The sequence below is a fragment of the Alligator mississippiensis genome, chromosome 2, assembly GCF_030867095.1.
Source record: "Alligator mississippiensis isolate rAllMis1 chromosome 2, rAllMis1, whole genome shotgun sequence".
Lineage (NCBI taxonomy): Eukaryota > Metazoa > Chordata > Crocodylia > Alligatoridae > Alligator > Alligator mississippiensis.
The window spans coordinates 212,563,919-212,583,881 of NC_081825.1; the positions used below are offsets into that span (position 1 = coordinate 212,563,919).

Here is a 19,963-nt window from a genome sequence, read left to right on the forward strand (position 1 = left end):
CCTGGGCCCCAACTATCTGGATCAACCTCTTAAGGTCCAATTTTTAAGCATTCCAGAATCTAATTGAAAGAGCACAGGTGACCGATTTTGCAACTCCTATTCTTATGGATACAGACTACTTAAATTTTAAAGGGCTGTAAAGTCAGGACTTCGATTGTAGGAAGACTTCCTGACAGCCACTAAAGAAGAAAGCAGAATTATGGAGCCAATTCTCACCATACACAAACAAGCTAATATCTATCCAAGTCATGTAGGGAGAGAATGATTTATGCCTTCTTACACTCCAGCTTGGCATCAGAAGGGCAGTCTAGCCTTCTAACTGTCCCACTGAAAGCATGGCAAGTAAAGCTAGTAGAATCTGCTCCTTATTTTACTTTTGTATTATTTAACTCTTCATTGCAGGAAATAACCTTAGTGGCTGCCTGTGCTTAATCACTTTACCCACTTATATCATCTTGTCCAAATGTTATGGGATGGGGAAGTGAAAAGGGGGAAGCAGGGTGCTGGGGCTGAGTCTTCTTGGCTTACAAAAGAGAGACAAATGTGCCCTGTTCCTATGTAATAATTAAACATTAAATTGTTCTGAAGTATCTTCGTGCTCCTTTACCCCATCTTATTTACTTGGCACAAGTTATAGGTTTATTGACACTTAATTGATATTGAATAACACCTTATTCAAGTTATATGTTTATTGACACTTTATTGATATTGAATAATACCTTATTCAAGGATATAGCATCAGCCTCTTAAATTATTGAATTTGATGTAGCTTACTCTATAAAAAAAAACCCTGTTGTTTCTCATGCTTCTGACATTTCTTAGTTTTTTGGACTAAGTACTTATTTTAAATCACCTACTTCAATGGACCAGATTTTGAGGTTCTTAGGCAAAAGTCTCACTGAGTGTGTCTACACATGCACATTTAATGTGCATTAGCCCAATTTAAGGCACCTTAAGGGCATGTGCCTACACGTGCGCACCCTTAATGCATTTTAAAAATAGTGATTTTAGGCTATTTGAGCCTAAATTTGATACCTGCAAAAAGCAGGTATCAAATTTCTGTGTGATTAGTTAAATTGCATTAGTGAACGTGTAGATGCGCTAAGGTGAATTAACGCAGTGTCTGTCCATTGACTTGGGACTAACTTTAGTCCCAAGGTGGTCCACACACCTGCATTAGTGCATGCACATATAGATGCATGCCTAAATTGCCTTAATAAGCATTAGGTTAATGCACATTAAGTTTAGTGTGCATAAAAGCACATGTAGACACATCCACTGAGATCAACAGACCTTTTTACCTGAACAAAACCAAGGATGGGCATTTCTAGGTTTACCTTTGTATGTTTATAGATAACTCCAGATTATTAGCAAGTTTAATATTAATGATTATTTTCTTCACATACAGAGGGTCATTAATAAGAATAAGTAAGAGTATTTAAGCCCCCTATTGAACCTATGTGAAGTCCATTAAATACTGTCATTAGATGGGTATATTGAGGATCCTATGATAATTCTGGCTTGTTATTCAGCTAATACTTTCTGTCTTCTGACCTCTCTCCTGCTCTTTACTTATACAAGTACCTGCTATGAAGAACCTAGACACTGGCTTTCTGTAAGTCTCAATAAACTATGCTATAAAATTTACATTTGTCTATTTGCTGCATCTTAAATGGAGATGAAAGCACAGTAAGCAAAGATCTTGCAGTTTGATTTGTCATGCTATAGGAGACAGGGAGTATTTTCCCGGAACGGACTTTCCTTCAGATTAAGAGATGCTTCAAAGATGGAACTTTCTTAATTGTCAAATGATCAAATGCGAATGTAATCATATTTGCAAAATTAGATAATATTTATCAAGTGCTTCGCAACACTGTTTTCTTTGATATATTCAAGTAGTAAGTGTGCCCCTTAAAATATATATATCAGGGTCTTAGTGACATAGAGCAGAATCAGATAGAAGGTCTGTGGGAGAAATGGTTATATTAGGAAGCTTGGAAGTGGATTATGATGACAGGGGTGGGCAAAATATGGCCTGTGGGCTAGATCTGGCTCATGGAAATATTTTGTTCAGCTTGTGGCAGGTCCCTTGGCCTTGCCTGGTCCATGGTACATCTTGCTGCTCCTGGACATGCAGCAGGGCTAGACGCCATTTCCCAGCAGCCCTGGTGACTCATTCCAGCTGCTGCTGGCCCCACGGAGACCAGCTAGGACCATGAGGGCAGGGCCTGGGCCCTGGGATGAGTGCACAGCCCCTGCCCACCCTGCAGGAGGAGTTGAGGTCCCTGCAGCACCTACTTTGGACCTACTTGCCCCACCCACCACAAGCAGAGGTGGTGGCTGGGCATAAGATGAGGTTGCGCCAAAAAAAAGCAGGACCTGGCAGTGGGCACAGCTGCTCCCCCTTGCCGCTACCAGGCTTTTCTTGCCGCAGCCACCCAGACCCCACAATGGGGCTGCTCTGCAGCTCCTCCCTACTGCTACTGCTGCTGTCACCAGTGCACCTCCAAGCCACCCTGGGCCCCAACACCCATCAGGGCAGCAGCAGTGGGGAGGAACCACAGGGGATCCCTGGTGCAGGCTCCAGGTGGCTCCAGCAAGAACAGCCCAGCAGCAAGGGGAAGATGGCCATGCTTGCCTCCAAGTCCTGCTTTTTTCTGGTGCCCAGCAGCAGCTTCTGCCTGGCCATCGCTGCTCATCATGGTTGGGGTGGGTGGGTCTGGAGCACGTGCTGCAGTGGCCCCAAGCCCCCATGTGGGGCAGGCCAGGGCTAGGGCTGGAGCTGTGCACTCAGTCCAGGGTTGGGTAGAAGCTGCTGGGTGGTGGGAAAAAGTGGAACTTGGTGGCCCTGTGGCTGTCTCCCCATCACTGCTGCCAGCCCCTTCTCACTGTGGCTGCTCAGAGCCCATGCTAGGGATGTCCTGTAGTACCTCCCCACAGCCTCACTGGGTTGGGGGCCTGGGGTGGCCCAGAGGTAGCACTCGTGGCAGCAGTGGTGGTGGGAAGAAGCAGCAGGAGTAACCCCGGTGCAGGCTTCAGATGGCCACAGCAAGAAGGGACCAGCAGCGTTAAGGGGGAGGCAGCCATACCTGCTGCCAGGTCCTGCTTTTTCCTAGTGCCCAGTAGCACCACAGCTGCCACTGCCGCCTCTGTCTCCATGCCTGATCCACTGAGGCCAAAGCTGGGCAGCAGTTCCAGCCCTTCCTCAGAGTAGAAGGGTGGCCCAGAGGTAGATGGGACCCCAGTGGAGCAGTCCCTTCTGAAGTTGCTGCCCACCTGCACCGACATCAGCTCCCCACCCACCCACAGCCCCGTCCCACATAGGGAGTTTTGATGAGCTTTTGTGGGGTGGTGCTGACCTGGCCTGTAACAGTTCCCCAAAACTTCCCATGTGGCCTATGGACCCAAATAGTTGCCCACCCAAGACCCAAATAATTGCCCACCCCTATACTTAAGTAAAGTATAGTTTACTTAAGGTAAACTATAAAACAGTTAAGTTCCAGTGACTAAGAAACCCAGAGAAAGGGAAACAAGGAGCTAGGTCTGCAATAGGGGGTACCATTTCCTCAATTACAGCAGAGTTATTTGCACAAAGACCACATGTTGAAAGGACACTCAGAGAGATATAGGCCTCATATTTAAATTCAAACTTTATACTGTAACATTTTCCTGGTGTCTCTCTCACTTTCTATTTCTTTTTCTCCAATGCTTTCTAGTCTTCCCGCCCTATAACAGATGCCGTTGTATGGGTATGTCTTTCACATGTATTAGCACATTAAAACTCAGGAGACTTAATTTAACCCATCAGCATTAAAAACCAAATTATACTGAATCCTCACAAAGTTTGGCAGTTCACTGTTGGGGAAAAGGCTTTGGAAGTCTTATCCACTGTTGCACAGCTTTGTCACACTCTGCTTCCTTATAGGTGTATAGGAAAGAGAAGAAGAAATGGAAGCCATGGTTCCCAGTGGTAGCTACCATAGTTATTCAGAAATGAATTGCTATACTGTACAAATGAACTCAGTCTTAGGCATACCAAGGCTGTACACATAGGAGTTCAGGAAACTTATTGAAGCAGAATGCTTCCAGATGCCCTATCTGACATGGCACAGTTCAGTGCTAACCCCGACATGTGGCATTTCTAAACAGCACACCATAATCCTCTGCTTGATGGCTATGGACTTTGTTCAGTTCTCTTTAAGAGGCCTTTTCAAAGGCTTTCTGAAAATGCCGATAAGTTACACAAACTGACATCCAATATCTTGCTGGTATAGTCAATGAACTCTAATTATTTGGAGCAGTAGGAACCAGCCTTTTTGATAGGCCTGCCATAAATTAAGCAGTGCATCCTTCATGAGTGCCACTCCAACCCCCATCCCCTGCCTGATCTACTGATTTGCGTTCTGCTCCTTGCCCTGTGATCCCTGCCTGATCTGATGCCCTGCTTTTTTCTCCCTCCTTGCCCTACTCTGCCTCTGTGCACAGGCTCCCTGTCCATTCCCCCGATCTGTTGCATGCCACCCACATAAGCTGTCCACACCATTTGTTGCACGTATCAAAGGTTGCCCAATCCTGAATTAGAGAATCACAATTTTTCTTTGCAGAAAACATGTTGGTTAGCCATCCCTGTCACCTCATGATTGCTTTATGTTTTCTAAGTAAATTTTCAGTGTTTCAATCATTTCACTCTACCCTTACATAAGGCTCATTCATCTGTAATCCCAAGGATCACCTTTGTAAAAGATTTGATAACCTCTGGTAGAAGACATGCAGCATATTAGCAGCATGCAACTTAGCAGCTACACTGCAACTATATGGGGTCGCTGGGGTCACCTGACCCCCAGTTATCTTTCCTGCTTGGTACAGGGGGCTGGACCCAATGCTCTTCTGAGGTCCCTTCCAGCCTTACAATCTATGAATATACCATCTGGTTATGGTAATATCTTGCTGTTTCAGTTAATTTCATCTTTAGTACTTGTAATGAGTAATTCTCGGTAGTTATTTTCTCAGCATCTTATGTTGTAAAGTTAGCTTCACTGGTATGCCCTGAGTCTGGCAATTGTTCCTTCATCTCATCAAAGTTCTGGATTACCCAGTAATTTTCCCACAAGTATATTCTGCTTCTTATGTACTTAAACTATTTCTTCTTATTTATTTTAAGAACTTTTTCTATTTACTCTTTGATGAATATGAAATATTCAAGGACCCAAATTCATGCTCTGCTGGCAATATAAAGACAAACCTCTAAATACTAGTTTTAAAAAGTCCACTTGAGCATATCCTAAAATACCAAAAGAATAAAAAGCAGTGATTTCTGTAGAACCTACAGTAATTATTTTATGACCTCTGCTTCTTCACTTCTTGGAGGTTCTTCGTAGACAAAGATGTTAGAAGGTAACTGCCCACACCGGTTGCAGGTCAGCTGGTGACTAATCAGTTCAAATGCAGAGAGGTAAATCCTGCTGCAATGGTTACACATGTATGGCTGATTGCTGCTAGATGAGGGTGTATCTTTCCTCCTACTTTTCTTCTCCTGGATGCTGGCTCTGTGACAATATTCAAAGAAGGCCATGCCTTTTGGATTTGGAGCTTCTGGGCACCCCGATCTGCAGCCTGTGTTTCCCATGGTTTGTGGTCAATACCACAGGCAGAAAAGGCCCTCTTCAGAGTGTCCTTGAAGTGCCTGCATGGAACCCCTCTGATATGTTATTTTCCCCATACAGCATGGCTATTGGTAAGAGGTTGTCATCCATCCGGGCCGTGTGGCTTGCCCACCACAGCTGAGTCTGCAGGAAAATTGCCTCAATGCTGATAGTATTGGCTCTTTGTAGCACCTCCACGTTGGTGACAGTTCTGCCAATGGATCTTGAGAATGGTGCGGAGGCAGTACTGATGAAAGCATTCAAGGAGGTGTACATGGCGGCGATATAAAACCCATGACTTAGCACTGTACAGTAGGATAGAGATAACAACACCAATGGGAAGACTTTGGTCTGTGCCTGTAGGCTGTGACTATTCCAGACTTGCTTGTAGAGTCTGCCAAAGGCACTGCTACCTTTTGGGAGCCTGTTGTCTACCTCCTTGTTGATCATGGCATCAAACAAGATGATACTCCGTAGGTAGGTGAACTGCTTGACAGCATTTAGTTCAGTTCCTTCGATAGTCATCTTTGGTGGCACATATGCTTGGTGTGGAGCTGGCTGATGAAGAACTTCCATCTTCCTCAGACAGATGGTAAGTCCGAAGAGTTCTGCTACAGTAACAAAGCAAGTGGTCATGTGCTACAGATCATGTTGGGTGTGGGCCACCAGGGCACAATCATCTGTTTGCAAGCTGTTTGTGTGAGCCTGTAGCTGTCTGAGGTTGAAGAGATTTCCATCTGCCTGGAAGCAGATGTAAATACCTTTCCCAGAGTTGTCTGACCATGGTGAGGAACTCAGGTGAGTATCCAAGCTTCTCAAGAATCTTCAAGAGGCCAATTCAGCTTACAGTGTCCAATGCTTTAGTAAGGTTGATAGAAGTGCTGTACAGCCCCTTGTGCTGCTCCCAGCACTTTTCCTGTATTGGTCTGAGCACAAATACCATATCTACTGTGTTACACTGGCTCTCTGGGAGGACCTCTTCTGCTATGGAAGACACCAGCCTGTTGAGGAGGATTCTAGCTAGAATCTTCCCGGCGATGGACAGAAGGGTGATCCCTCAGTAGTTGGAACAATCTGACTTATCATATTTATTCTTCTACAGGGTGATGATTATAGTGTCATGCAGATCTTGTGGAATTTTCCCCTGCTCCCAGCAGGCTATAAAGAGTTCATGGAGTTTGGAGTGTAGAGCAGGAGGACCACCATATTTCAGGGCTTCAGGTGGAATTCCATCAGTTCCAGGGGCTCTGTTGCTTTTTATCTGGTTGATAGTGGTGAAGGTTTCTTCCAATGTAGGATGCTCATCTAGTTCTTCCTTAACAGGCAGGTGCTTGACTCAGTTGATAGCAGACTCATGCACTATGAGTTGAATGCTAAAGAGAGTTTGAAAGTGCTCAGACCATTGGCCCATGACAGTCTTTGCTTCCAGTGCTGTAGGACTTGAGGGGCTTGTTTCCTTCCTGCCTGTGCATGAAGCTTTAAAGTGGAGTACAGTTTGTGCTAACTGCACTGCACTGCGTTAGCTATTAAATAAAAAACATCAATAAAGTGAGATAGGCTCTGTAGTTGCCTCCTAAGAACCAGATGAACACATAAAAATGCAGAAATATTTTGGTAGCAGGAGCTGCGAATGAGGACTCCTTCTCTATGGAGAGTACCTTCATTGTGCTGCGGAGTTGTATTTCCTTTTTTTGTCCTTCTTCTGGCCCCATCAATTTTGCATTCCTCTTTGCCCAGTAGCTCAATTTCAAACAGAAGAGGTGGAGGGTTCTCACTTCCCTGACATGTCTATAACTCTAAAGTTCCACAAATACAGAAGAACTGGGCACCTTTCCAATAAAACAGAAATCTGCTGATCTATGCAGGATATGTGATTGTGGAGAAAAAATGGGCACAAGGAATTGTGGGATTTAAAAAAAAGTACAACAATTAGGGAATGCACAAAATATTGTTGGATGGTAAAAAAGGGCATTATGGGAGCTTGAATCTGTATTCACATAACTCCCTGGGCACTGCAGCAGCATCCCAGAATACATGGCAAAATAATCCCACAAGGCTTGGTGTCATCAGATTTTATAGGTGATAATAGGATCCATGTTGCATTGGTTGCCTATGAACATGCTCAGATGTGCGGAGGGGGGAGGAGTGTTTTAATTACAGCAATTCCAGGACAGCTACTCTAATTAAAATGGCTCACCACTACTTGTATTAAGTCTGCGCATTTCAAAATGGCTGTGGGATGCTTTATCTAAAGCAGTGCCCATGCAGCCACTCTGAAATGCACAGGGGCGTAACACACCTGACAGTGAGGCAATGCTGGAGCATTTTAATTAGAATATGAACGAGCACATCTATAAGCATCCATTGTGACATAGGCCAACACAAGCACACATGTTGCTTGAAGGAGCCAAGTGTACACGTGGAATGGCAGGACAGCAATGTCAGCAACTGTAAGCCAACAAAAGTTTTGTTGGCAAAACTTTCTGCTGCAGACACAACCTTAAGTGTTCTGTATGATCATAAATACTAATCACCATGTAGATCATCTATTGTAACCTTTGATAGAAGACAAAAATAACCATTACATTTAATCTCTACTAGGGCTGTGCAAAACAGCTGTGTTTCGATTCAGTTTTGGATTTGGCCATTTAGAAGGACAGTGATTCGTATCAGTGTTTCGGATCGCTGTCCTGTTTTGTTTCTGCTGAATCTCCTCTGAATCTGTTTCAAATGGCCTACAAGCTTTGCACAGTCCTACCCAGCTCGGCGGGGCTTGGGGCCAGGGAATGCAGGGCCCCGGTGGGTAGCAGGACAGGCAATGGGTGGCTTGTCTGGGGGAGGAGAAGGGCTGCTGCCCTCTGTGCAGGCGAGGAGACCCCCACGTGGATCTCTGATCCCTGATGCCGGGTTGTGGGGCAGCGAAGCAGTGCAGAGTGGCGAGCAAGCCTGCTGGTTCCTGCCGCACAACTTGGCTCTGCAGGGAGCAGAGATCTGTGCCAGGGGTCTCCTTGCCACTGCTGCCCGCCCTGCACTGCCCTGGTGATGTGGGGCTGTGTGGGGTAGGCAGTGGTGGTGAGGAGACCCTGGCGCAGAACTCTGCTCCCTGCAGAGCCAGGCTGCATGGCACAGACCTGTCCTACTGCGCGACCTGGCTCCACAGGGAGTAGAGATCCATGCCAGGGTCTCCTCACCACCAGTGCCCACCCCATGCAGCCCCCGATCTCTGCTCCCTGCGGAGCCAGGTGGGGACCAGCACTGTCCTGCCACACAATCTGGCTCCACAGGTAGCAGAGATCCATGCTGGGAGTCTCCTCGCCACAGCCCCACATCACCGGGGCAGTGCAGAGCAGGCGATGTGGGGTGAGCAGCGGCATCAAGAAGACCCTGGCGCAGATCTCTACTCCCTGTGAAGCCAGGTCACATGGCATGGACCAGCACTGCCCTGCCGTGCGACCTGGCTCTGCAGGGAGCAGAGATCTGAGCCAGGGGTCTCCTCGACATTGCTGCCCGCCCTGCACTGCCCCAGATCTCTGCTCCCTGTAGAGCCAAGTCACGTGGCAGGGCAGCAGCATACAGCTGTTTCCCTGCAAGCCCAGCTCTGAAACTCCAACATTTTCTGAAACATTGCCAAACGTTTTGGATGCCTCGTTTCCTTTCGGAGATGTTTCTGAGCATTCCGTTTTGATTCAGATTAGGTATTTTGGGTTCCAAAACGGCCCAAAACACCTCTGAAATGAAACGGCTGCCGAAATTTCTCACAGCCCTACTCTCTACCCAAAATACAGAAAGATGAAGTAGCTGCTAAACATAAAAAAGGAAAAACAGATTTCATTAGTTAGTATTATGGCTTTTAAGGAAGCATTATAATCAATCAGCTGTCCTACACCAAAAAAAAACCCAACCACAAGCACTAGGGAAAAAATACCTGGCAATATTCTTCCATATTAATCTGCACGTTCATTTTAGCTGCAAGGTAGGAAGCAGTCCCACAACTGGATTTTAATGTTTCTTTAATTCACACAAAAGCTCCAAACAATGGGGTTTTTTTTCTTTTTACCAGCAAGCTGAATTATGCATTTGCCTTAAATGCCCATATTAATTTCACTTTTAAACCTAAGTAAATTATCAACATAAATCCTAGCATTTGAGCATCAGTGGGAAGCCAATATGGATATATTACAGACTATTCACATTCAAAAACAGACACCTGCTACTCAGGGGGAATTGTAATTGCTAGTTCATTTTACATTTTTCTCAATGTTGAAGCCAATTTGGGTCACAATAATTGTAACCAATGTGAAGTTTTCTTAGCTCACGAATAATGTATAAGGGACTGCTGTGTTGTCGGTTTGAAGGACATCTTCAAATGCAGGAGAATAGAATACATTACTGAAACACTTCATTTTACTTCAGATATGCATCAGTTTGCAATGAGCTTCCATAGAGCAAGATTTCACTATGAACACTTAAGCTTTGATTTAAAGTAACATCCCATCATTTTATTCTCTTTGGACAATATGACATAGGAAGTCATGGAGACAATACTACCATATGTTAAAGTCTAAAGAGATGTCTATTTTTAGCAAAACTGACAACTGAAAAGAACTATGTTATTTGAATCCCTTAATTTTCCTCCAAGTCATGAAGCAACAAACTGCAGGGAGGGTAAAAAAAAGACGCATATTAAACTAACGCTATTCCCTTTAACTCTCTTGTAAGTAAATACATTACTTTCTCTAGGTTTAAGGACTGAGTATTGAGAGCCTATTTAACAAAAGGCCCTCAACACAGCTTTCCATTGTGTATTTGTAATGTTTCTAGTCACGCATTTTGGAGTGAAATTATTATTCCTTATACCTAGTGTTCTTGGTGTCAGCTAGTGATATGTAAGTGATATTAAGTGTATCCACAACGCATTTGTTGCAATGGGGGAGGCTGTTTCTAAAAATCAGGCCCTATACAACACAGATGCATGCTATCATTTCCCACATATAGAGCTCCAGTTCATTCTCCAATTTAAGCTTATATCTAAGATTTATAAACCTGCCATTATTTAGTCAACTTTACTCAGAATCCCAATGACACATCCTATACACATCCAAAGCAAAGAACTTCTCTTTCCTACCTCACAGTCAGATAGACGGTGCCCACAAAAAGCTAACTTCCACATGACATTTACCTTACTTGAAAATAACCATGCTCAAATTATGCAATGGGGATCTTGTCATTGCCATATTTTCTCTGCTTTTCCTTATTTTATATAGGTAAACACAAAAGAGCTGAAAAGTACAGGTTTCAAGAGTGGTGGGTACAGCCCTTTCTAGCTGTGCCAAGAAACCACACCTTTGTAAAATCTGAGGATCCAGTGCTAAAGTCACTGACATCCCATTGGAGCCATCTACAAAGGAAAAAATCCTAAGACTTTCTAGTGACAGGAAAGGACTTAGAGTAACCTAAAAGCCAACCCAGAACCACTGCTTTCCTATGAACTCTGTGGCATTTCCTGTATTGTCCATTAGCACAGGTGCAGAACTGCATCAATAAATACTAACTTATAATTGATTCCTAAATCAATGAAAATCTCAAATTAAAAAGTACGAATAATCATAGAATCATAGAAGTAAGGTCAGAAGGGACCTTGTAGATCTTCAAGTCCGACCCCCTGCCTGGGCAGGAGGAAAACTGGGCTCAAATGACCCCAGCCAGGTAGGCATCGAGCCGCTTCTTAAAGACCCCCAGGGTAGTGACTTAATGACTATAAGCAGAAGCTGTGATCATCTTTGCTTACAGAACTGTAGATGCAACATTAGGAACTAATAACTAAAGTAATTCCTAATGGTCCAATAGAAAGTGGCTTGAATATATGCTTCAAAAATATAATTTACCCATTATGACAGCTAACTCCCAAAAGCAGATAAATAATTCCTTAGCAATGCAGCTTAAACTATTTGGTGTTAGAGCAATACAACCATTTATTAGACAGAACCAGCATGCTAATTATCAAAGGTTGCTTATACAATAAATATTTCCATCAAGTGTACATCCTGGGTTGGTTTGTTTTTTTTTTAACAAAACCTAGCCAATTATATCCCAAAAGAACTGCATGTATCCTGCATCAACTATTAGGTTTCCTTCAACTGAGAAGACCAAGTAAGAAGAGTTTGTTACTGAGTGTACAACTAGCAGTGACTTAGTTTGAAGCAACAAACAGCTATAATAAATGCACAGCAAAATAAAATACATGGCCTTGATTTAGTAGTCTGGACAAAGCATTTTACATATCCCTATGGCTTCTCTTTCCTTTCATTATTAATAGGACAAATGAACCAGTTCTCAGCTGTGACAAATGACTCAGGAACCATCATATCAAGGAGACAGATACAGTTTTCTTGATTCTCTGCCTGACCTGAGCTGACATACAAATCAAAGCTGCTTGGGGATTGCTCAAATATGCCCTGCTGACAGCAGTCCCAAAAAGATTGTCTGCCGGCTAAGCATAGCGCACAGCTCAACAGACTACATTACAGCTTCTTTTCTACTAACCTCCTCTGTCATGCGGTGTAGGAGAACAATGTAGCACCTGGCCATACCAGCTATAAATCCATTTGGGAACCTCTTTATAGTGGACGAATCCATAGCTTTTTGGATAAAACGAATTTCTACTCTATATGTGCCACATGAACTGGCCAAAAGGAGACAGAAGGGTCACAAAATCTGGTTCATCTCATCTCGTTCAGAGTACAAAGCATTTCACTTAGCTAAATCAATGTAGCCTACATTGCAAACCTCTGGATTACTGCTTTTTTTCTTCTCTTTTATAATTAAAAATATGTCTTTAACAAAAAGAGGTAAATACCGTCAATTTTGTCCCATGTATAGGTACTTTAGTTTGCAACCTATACATTTGGGAACAAATTATGGATATTGCACAAAAACATTGATAAGTATAGTGTAGAACCACAAAATCCTTTAGCAGGGTGTAAACTCAGTCAGCTTCGGTTGGTGTGGGTGCTCTATTTTGGGTGGCCTACATGACTCAAGCCAGTAGGAGGCAATAGAAGCACCAGTACCTGCAATACTGAAATTGCTACCTACCATTTGACTGGGATGTAAAACAATGGCATGTGTTGGCACTCAGCAATGACCTGATATAAAGATTAGGGACATTGTAGTCCTTCCCTGACTTTTAGGGTCACTTGGTGTTTTCACAGACACCAAATGTTGATCATATGCTTCCAAATCTCTGTCTCCTTGAAAGATATTTTCAGAGAGATGGCCTCACAGAACTCCAGCAAATACAACAGGTGCCAAATAGCTTTTAAAAAAAACATTAGGGAAAATGTTAAAATTAACTGAACCAGCTTCATTTGAGATGCCCTCATATATTTTAAAATCTGATAGTGATGGTGACTTCAATGAAGTTTGTAGCAAAGCCTAAGAGCACAAAAGGTTAAACAGAGAGTGGAAGTAATGACAATTTAACCAAGAAACACACATTCTAAATTTAGATCTTATCTGTGGAACAGATTGTGGAAAATCAGAAGGTCACCTTCAAGTGACACCAGAAATGACAGGTGAGGGCAATTTAATTCAGTTGGCTTTATCTCTAATTAGCACTAAAGATGTCCACTAGAAACAGTGGCAGGCAGTGCTCTGATTTTTTTTTTTTTTTAATTATCCATGGGAAATTGAAAATATCTTTCCAGTAGGAAAAATCAGTTATCAAATAATCAAAATATACACAATTCACTGAGGAGAAAAACATCCAGAATGTAAAACAATGGGAAGCAGCAATTGTCTCTTCAAGGTATCGTACTTCTTACTTTACCTTTCTCGCAATGACTTCCTGTGAATCCAGAGGGGCAGGAACACTTGTTAGGTGCCACACATGTCCCACCATATCTGCATCCCTCTTCACAGAATGCTGAAAAAGAAAAAGTAATGATAAAGTACAATTCAATTTTTCTATTTCTTATACATTTGTGAGATACCAAAGACAGGCAATCAAATACTGTTTTATTTGCTAAGGGAATTTGAAACACTAAAATCTAACCTGCCTGCAAACAAAAGTGGCTGGAATTCAGGAAAATGATACAGGAGTAAATCTGATTGCTCCCAAGGCAAACAACCCCAGAAAAAAAAAAAAAAGTTAATATTCATTTGATGAAAAAAGAATCCAAACAATTTTAATGTGGTTGATCATTTTTTTGTTGAACTCAGTGGAAGTTCTGGAACACAAGTACTTTGGTGACCTACAGAGCATGTATTGATAAGCTCCTATGGAACTGACTGGTCATATTTTGCTGACTGCCAGCTGACAAATGTCATTAAAAGATTTTTAAAATATAACTTTGCCTTAATATTATTGCTGTATGTAAATCTTTGTCATAAGGATATTATAGTCACAAGAAGGAAAGTCAAATGGCCTAGGACACATGGAAAACAAAAGAGGAAGTAGATCAGGTGCAATCTCTCCACTGCATGAGGCTCATACTTAAAAAAAAGGATTAGTGTCTTAGGCTAGGGACAGCCATTTAAAAAGCCTGAGCCTGAATTGATTCAATCTTTGCAGGTTAGTCTAACCTGGCTAGGCTAAACCGTTTTTGTAACCAAATAGACATCCCAGAAATGCAGGCATATGCCTGCAGTGGCTCAGGCTAGAAGCCGGGGGTTGCTAGAGCCCTCCTTTCCCTTGCACACAGCTGAGGTGAGGGGTGTGTGGCCAGGTCCTGGCAGTACGCTCTGATTAGGGAGGGTCCCCTTCCCCCCTCCACTTGATAACAGAGCATTTATCAGCTCTGTTATCAGCATTTAACACCCCATCAGAAAACAAAGCCTCGTTCATTGCAAGCTCTTCTTAAATAGATTTTTCCAAACAAAAATGCATACCAGCCTTTGGTTTCTTTACTATTTATTCTATCCAGGAAGAGTACATACACCAACTGCAAATGCTTCCTCAGCCTGATGAAGGGTTTTTAAACTCAAAAGCTTGCTATGAAATTTTTTTCCAAATTTGGTTTAATAAAATATATCAGATTTACCCAAAGAACCTTGTCTGTCTTTTCTGAAGGAAGGGATGTAGGGACATTACCATCTGAGTTGTTGATTGCCTCCAAAAAGACCTAAGCAGAAATTGTCCTGTCTGCCTTACACAGCATAAGATAGCATACTGTGGATAGCATACTGTGCTGTGGGAGACAGAAAGAAGGGATCTCTGCTTAAGCAAGGGGGGGGGGGGGGCAGGGCACAGGGAAACCAGGCAGACCCTGCTGTGCCTACAAGTCTCTGCCAGAGCTGCAGCCAAGGAGCAGAGGAGAGGGGCCAGCCCTGCTGTGGAGCAGAGCCCTGCCCAGCCCAGAGAGCATGCCAGGATGCTGGGGGTGCCTGGTTTAGTTTAACCACCAAAGGGTCTGGGATGGACATTGCATAAACTGGTTTGACTCAAATCAGTTAAGTCTGATACTAAATTCAACCAGGCATTGGCAACATGTAGGGGGAGCATGCAGGTACAAGTATACCCCCTGAGCTTAGTCATGTACTCCCTGCAAAAAGCACCACTGATGCTGTCGGAGATGCCTGCGGTCACCGCTCAACACTCCACACCCCCACCCCACACACACACTGCCAGCAGCATCTGCAGGTGGTCCCCGATCACCACTGGCTGCCACCAATGCTGCCAGCGGCTTCTGCAGGTGGTTGCCAACTGCTGGTTGGCACTAGCCACACCCCCATGCTGCCGACACCACCTCAACTGCCTGCGGAAACTCCCTGCTCGCTGCCACCATGCCCTTGCCACCACCACTACTGCTGCCACTTGTGGGCAGTCACCGTGCCCAACCAGCCTCTGGGGGAACGCAGCATTCATTCAACCAGGTTTATCTCAAACCAGTTTCAGCCATTTTCAAACTGATTTATGTGCACTGAACATCTGTTCTGTTACAGGCTTAAACCAGTTTCTGATCAGTTAAACTGGTTTATGCATAATGTCTGTTACTAGCCTTATAGCCATGATGGTCCAGGAAAAGTCCAAGAGGCAAGGACTTTTTTGATAACTTTTATGGGACCACCTATATAGTTGGGAGAGCTGTTGGATAAGCTTTCAGGCATGGAGTGTCCTTCTTCAGTGGCATGAGTAATTATGATTTTAAAAAGTACCATAGAATTTTTCTAGTAATAGATCTAGCTCAGCTCCTTCAAGACAGAACTGGGAGTAGCTCCAGTCACACTGAGATAAGTGAGAAGAGAATTTGATCTTGAAGTTTAAAGCTATTTACATATTTTTTTAAGGGCGGAGGTCAAAATGAGCCTGATTTGATCTCACTAAACAGCATTAGCAAGGATCTTCTTAGGAGCCACAATTTGCCCAACATATAGCACATCCAAAAAGAAAAATTCCATGTCTTTATTGCAGTTTGAGGTACCTACTGGGCTTAACCACACAAGTGAGTGAAGCTACACTTAATATTTAAACAGCAGCTCTCTGCATCTGAGTTAATAAAAGAACTGCAAAGTGCTTCTGCAAGCTAAAATCACAGATGGAGTGTTGGCAAAGAGATGTCATAAATGGTATGAAAAGACTTGAAGTGTCATATAACAGAAGAGATGTTTTAGATTTATTTTGCAATGTACTAACAAGAATAACAAAGTGAATAAAACACCAAACGTTAGGAAAATTCTGTAATTTTAACTGCTTGAAGGTGATTGAAGCAAATCATCTGTCTTCTGACTGAATCAATATACTGATCAGAGATTCTAATAATATACATTGTAGTATTTTATCTAACTTCTGAAAAAATGTGGAAGTAATGGAATTCTAAAATGATTTATAGAAGATGGTAATGGAAGAACATAAGAAATCCCATGAAAGTGGGAAGAAAGCACTATAATATCCAATATTCATTGCTGCACACATTCAACATATTAGGGGGGTTTATTTTGTTTATTTTTTTAAGTTTATCTACTCTACTCCAGATACCAATCATTTTTTTTTTTTACTCATAAGGACAAAACATAAATGTTTAAAGACAAACATTTTAATTGTGGTTTTTCACTTTTTTTCTACAACATAGTTTCACAGGCAACTGCAAGGAATATTATGACATACAGCTCAAGGAATATTAAATAAATCTAGGAAAAAACAGGATGTGATCACAGATGCTCTTTCTAGAAAACTGGCAGAAGGCAGGGCAGACTAATCACCCCAGAAAAACATAAATTTTCATAGCTGACAGCCTACTTCATGAGATTCTATTTTGTCAAAATACTGAATTCACTTTTGACCTCAGTGGGTGAATCTACACATGCAATTCATGTTATTTAGCTTTACTGAGCAGTAGACTAATTTACTGCACAGTAAGCTCCTGCATGTGTAGACAGTGATGCTTTACTACACAGTAGATTAGTCTACTGTGCAGTAAAGCATCTCATGTAGACCAGGCCAGCATTCTCAGAAAAAATAAAGCCTTAGCACTTAGCAAGGTAAGAGATAAAATATCTAAATCTTTATTGGCCTTAGAGTGATAGCTAATCAACAATTTTAATAAAGAAACATTAAAATCCCATGTGTCATGAAGATAATAGGTATTTTCAGGAAAACAGTTCTAAAAGGAAAAGTGGATGCAGAAAAGGGAAAAAATAGTTTCTATTGTGTCAATAATTTTCATCATAAATAGTAAACAGACTTTATCATCAACAGCAAATATAGCACTGTATCAAAAATAACACTGGGGTTGCTCAAATAGTAGGAGAGGAATAATGAGGGGAAGAAAATGCAAACAGATTTATTGCTCATAACTCATGCATGTCCTCCAGTATTTATTAGAGCCAAGGAGATACACATACATATAGTACAGTAAAATACAATTTAAACCTAAGCAAAAGTCTGTCACGCGCTTCCTCTGTGCTGCTATGATTAATTCTGTCAGTGCACTAACATAATGAGTTTTTAGAAGGAAGTTTATTAATAACCTGAATGGAAACCTGAACATGCCACAGCATTTTTATTTTTAAGTCAGGCAATCGTGACATAAGACAGACACTCATTTTAAGTATCTGCTATTGGCAAAGACCATGCCTAACATGAAACAAGACTCTGCCTCACATCACAGAGATGCTTACATCAAAATGTGATTACCTTGCACTAACATCGTGTAATCCCTCATATCATGAAGCCATGTAATTGTTCTGGAGCAGCAGCATCAAAATGTGACAATGTCAATACACTGATGTTCTGAGGGATCTATATGTTATTTCAAGATCTGGTGACACGACTTAAAAAGCAAGCTAAAGCACACGGAGGGCTAACCCAGACTTTTGCCTATGGTGTTTGTGAGAGAGGACAGTAGCTATGGAAGGGACTATACAGGAAGAGAGTATGCCTTTCCCCTCAAACTGGCTGAGAAATGGGAAAGGTCTCTAGATATTTGGACCAGCTGCTCTGAATGGCTTATTTCTGTTGGTTATCCTTTGTTTTTGGATCAGTAAAACAAAGTGCCAAAAAAAGGATTGAAACTATATGCTATTCATCTTCTACAGCTAGCAGTCCTACAGACCTAATCCTTACAATCTGGGTTTACAGGAAATTGAATGTCCTGCCAAAGTAAAAAATCCCAGCAAGCAATAGCTAGGAAAACAAAGATGTTCCTTAACTGCTGGGTGTGCGTGGGAAGGACAGGAGTGGAGTGGGGTATCTGAACTATTATGAATGAGACAGTAGCATCACTAGAGCTAAGATTGTTCTACATGCCTTCCTGTAAGAAGTTACTTATACCTTTGCCAGACTTTGACCATTTTATGTGACAGGCCTGTGAAAATAATAAAAAAAATGCACACTTTGGAGCAGGAATTTGAAATTGGGAAAGAGAGATGATGATGTTATCAGAGATATATATTTTATATATAAAGTTTTGCTATCCTCATGAAAATTTGTCTGAACACAGGAAGGTTATGAGACTGAAAACTCTTTTGACGCACTGAATACACACTTGTTGGCATTTGGAAATGTAAAACTTCCTTAGATTCTATCTGAACTGGGCATACTCCATCCTGGGAGCTGAGCAGAACTTTCTCTATATTTTTCCCCCCTAGCACCAAGGGTTGGGAAGAGACTGGCATCAGGTGCAGGCAACTGAGAGGGGAGAGACCAGCACACTTCTGTTCTTGATGCTCTTCCCCGTACCCACACTGCAATTAAGAGGAAGGAGTAAGCTGTCTGATATAAATGCTGGGGAACTGCAGACCATGGATAAAATGGAGATAGATGGATGATATGAATAAGCAGGGAGGGAGAAAGGCTGGAGAGCCAAAGTCTGAGGGGAAAAAGGGAAGAGGCTTGGACTATGCAGACATAAACTTGAGGCCACAGCCACCATGCAAGGAGGTTTGTAGGAACAGGGAGGTTGTGCAATCTCCATCCTTGGAGGTTTGTAAGACCTGGCTAGACAAAGCTTTGGCTGGGATGATATAGCTGCAAATGGTCCTGTTTTGAGCAGGGGGGTGGACTAAATGACCTCCTGGGCTAGAGACAGAAATTACATATAAACCAGTATAAATGATTAGAAACCAGTTCAAATCTGTAACACAACAGAAGTTTAGTGCACATAAACTGCTTTCAAAATGGCTGAAAACAGTTTAAGATAAACCTGGATGGATGTAGTATCCAACTTAACTGATTTAAGTTAAATCGGTTTATTGAACTTCTGTCCTAGATCCCCTCTAGATTCAAGTTAACTCACAGTCCCTCAGAATCCCAGGATGCTTTGCACCCCCCTGCAAACCCTTCCCCTGCCCCCCTCTCCCCGCCCTCACAGGGTGGGTGGGCTAGCCTTGGCCCAATCTGTCTATTCCAGCCAATAAGGAGGCATGCCCTAGCATCTGGCCTGGGCCACTACAGGCATCTAGCAAAAGTGAATGCCTATTCACTTGCTTATAGGTTCAATCTATGCAGCTCAGACTAACCTATGAAGACTGAAATAATTCAGCCTTGGGCTTTATGACTGTACTTAGAACTGAGGTAATTTCCAACCCTAATATTCTATGATTTTTTCTAAGGGATAAGCCATCACAGCTGCCTGTGAAAATCAATGACAATTGTGTTTTTGACAATCAAGTTCAACTACAAACAAAGAAGGACACACATACACACACACGATTGTGGCTGCCTTAATCTGGGCACCCAAATTAGTGGATACTTTCAATTGTTATAGTCTTAATCTCTCTAAGGTTCAGTTCCCCAAACTGGAAAATTGGAATTAGAATACCACGTCAGATTAGTGTTGTGTGTGCCGTTAGAATAATTTCATTGATATTTGTGAAGCAGTTAG

General features: G+C 42.5%; 1 protein-coding gene across 2 annotated transcripts in view; it reads right to left on the reverse strand.

The window, feature by feature from the left end:
* The window catches only part of NELL1 (neural EGFL like 1), a 525,706-nt gene that overhangs the window by 93,535 nt on the left and 412,208 nt on the right, over positions 1-19,963 (reverse strand). For both annotated transcript variants that reach the window (XM_019477067.2, XM_019477066.2), the window contains exon 15: positions 13,471-13,566. In XM_019477067.2, coding sequence (XP_019332612.2) covers positions 13,471-13,566 — 96 coding nt within the window. The remainder of the gene's footprint in view (positions 1-13,470; positions 13,567-19,963) is intronic.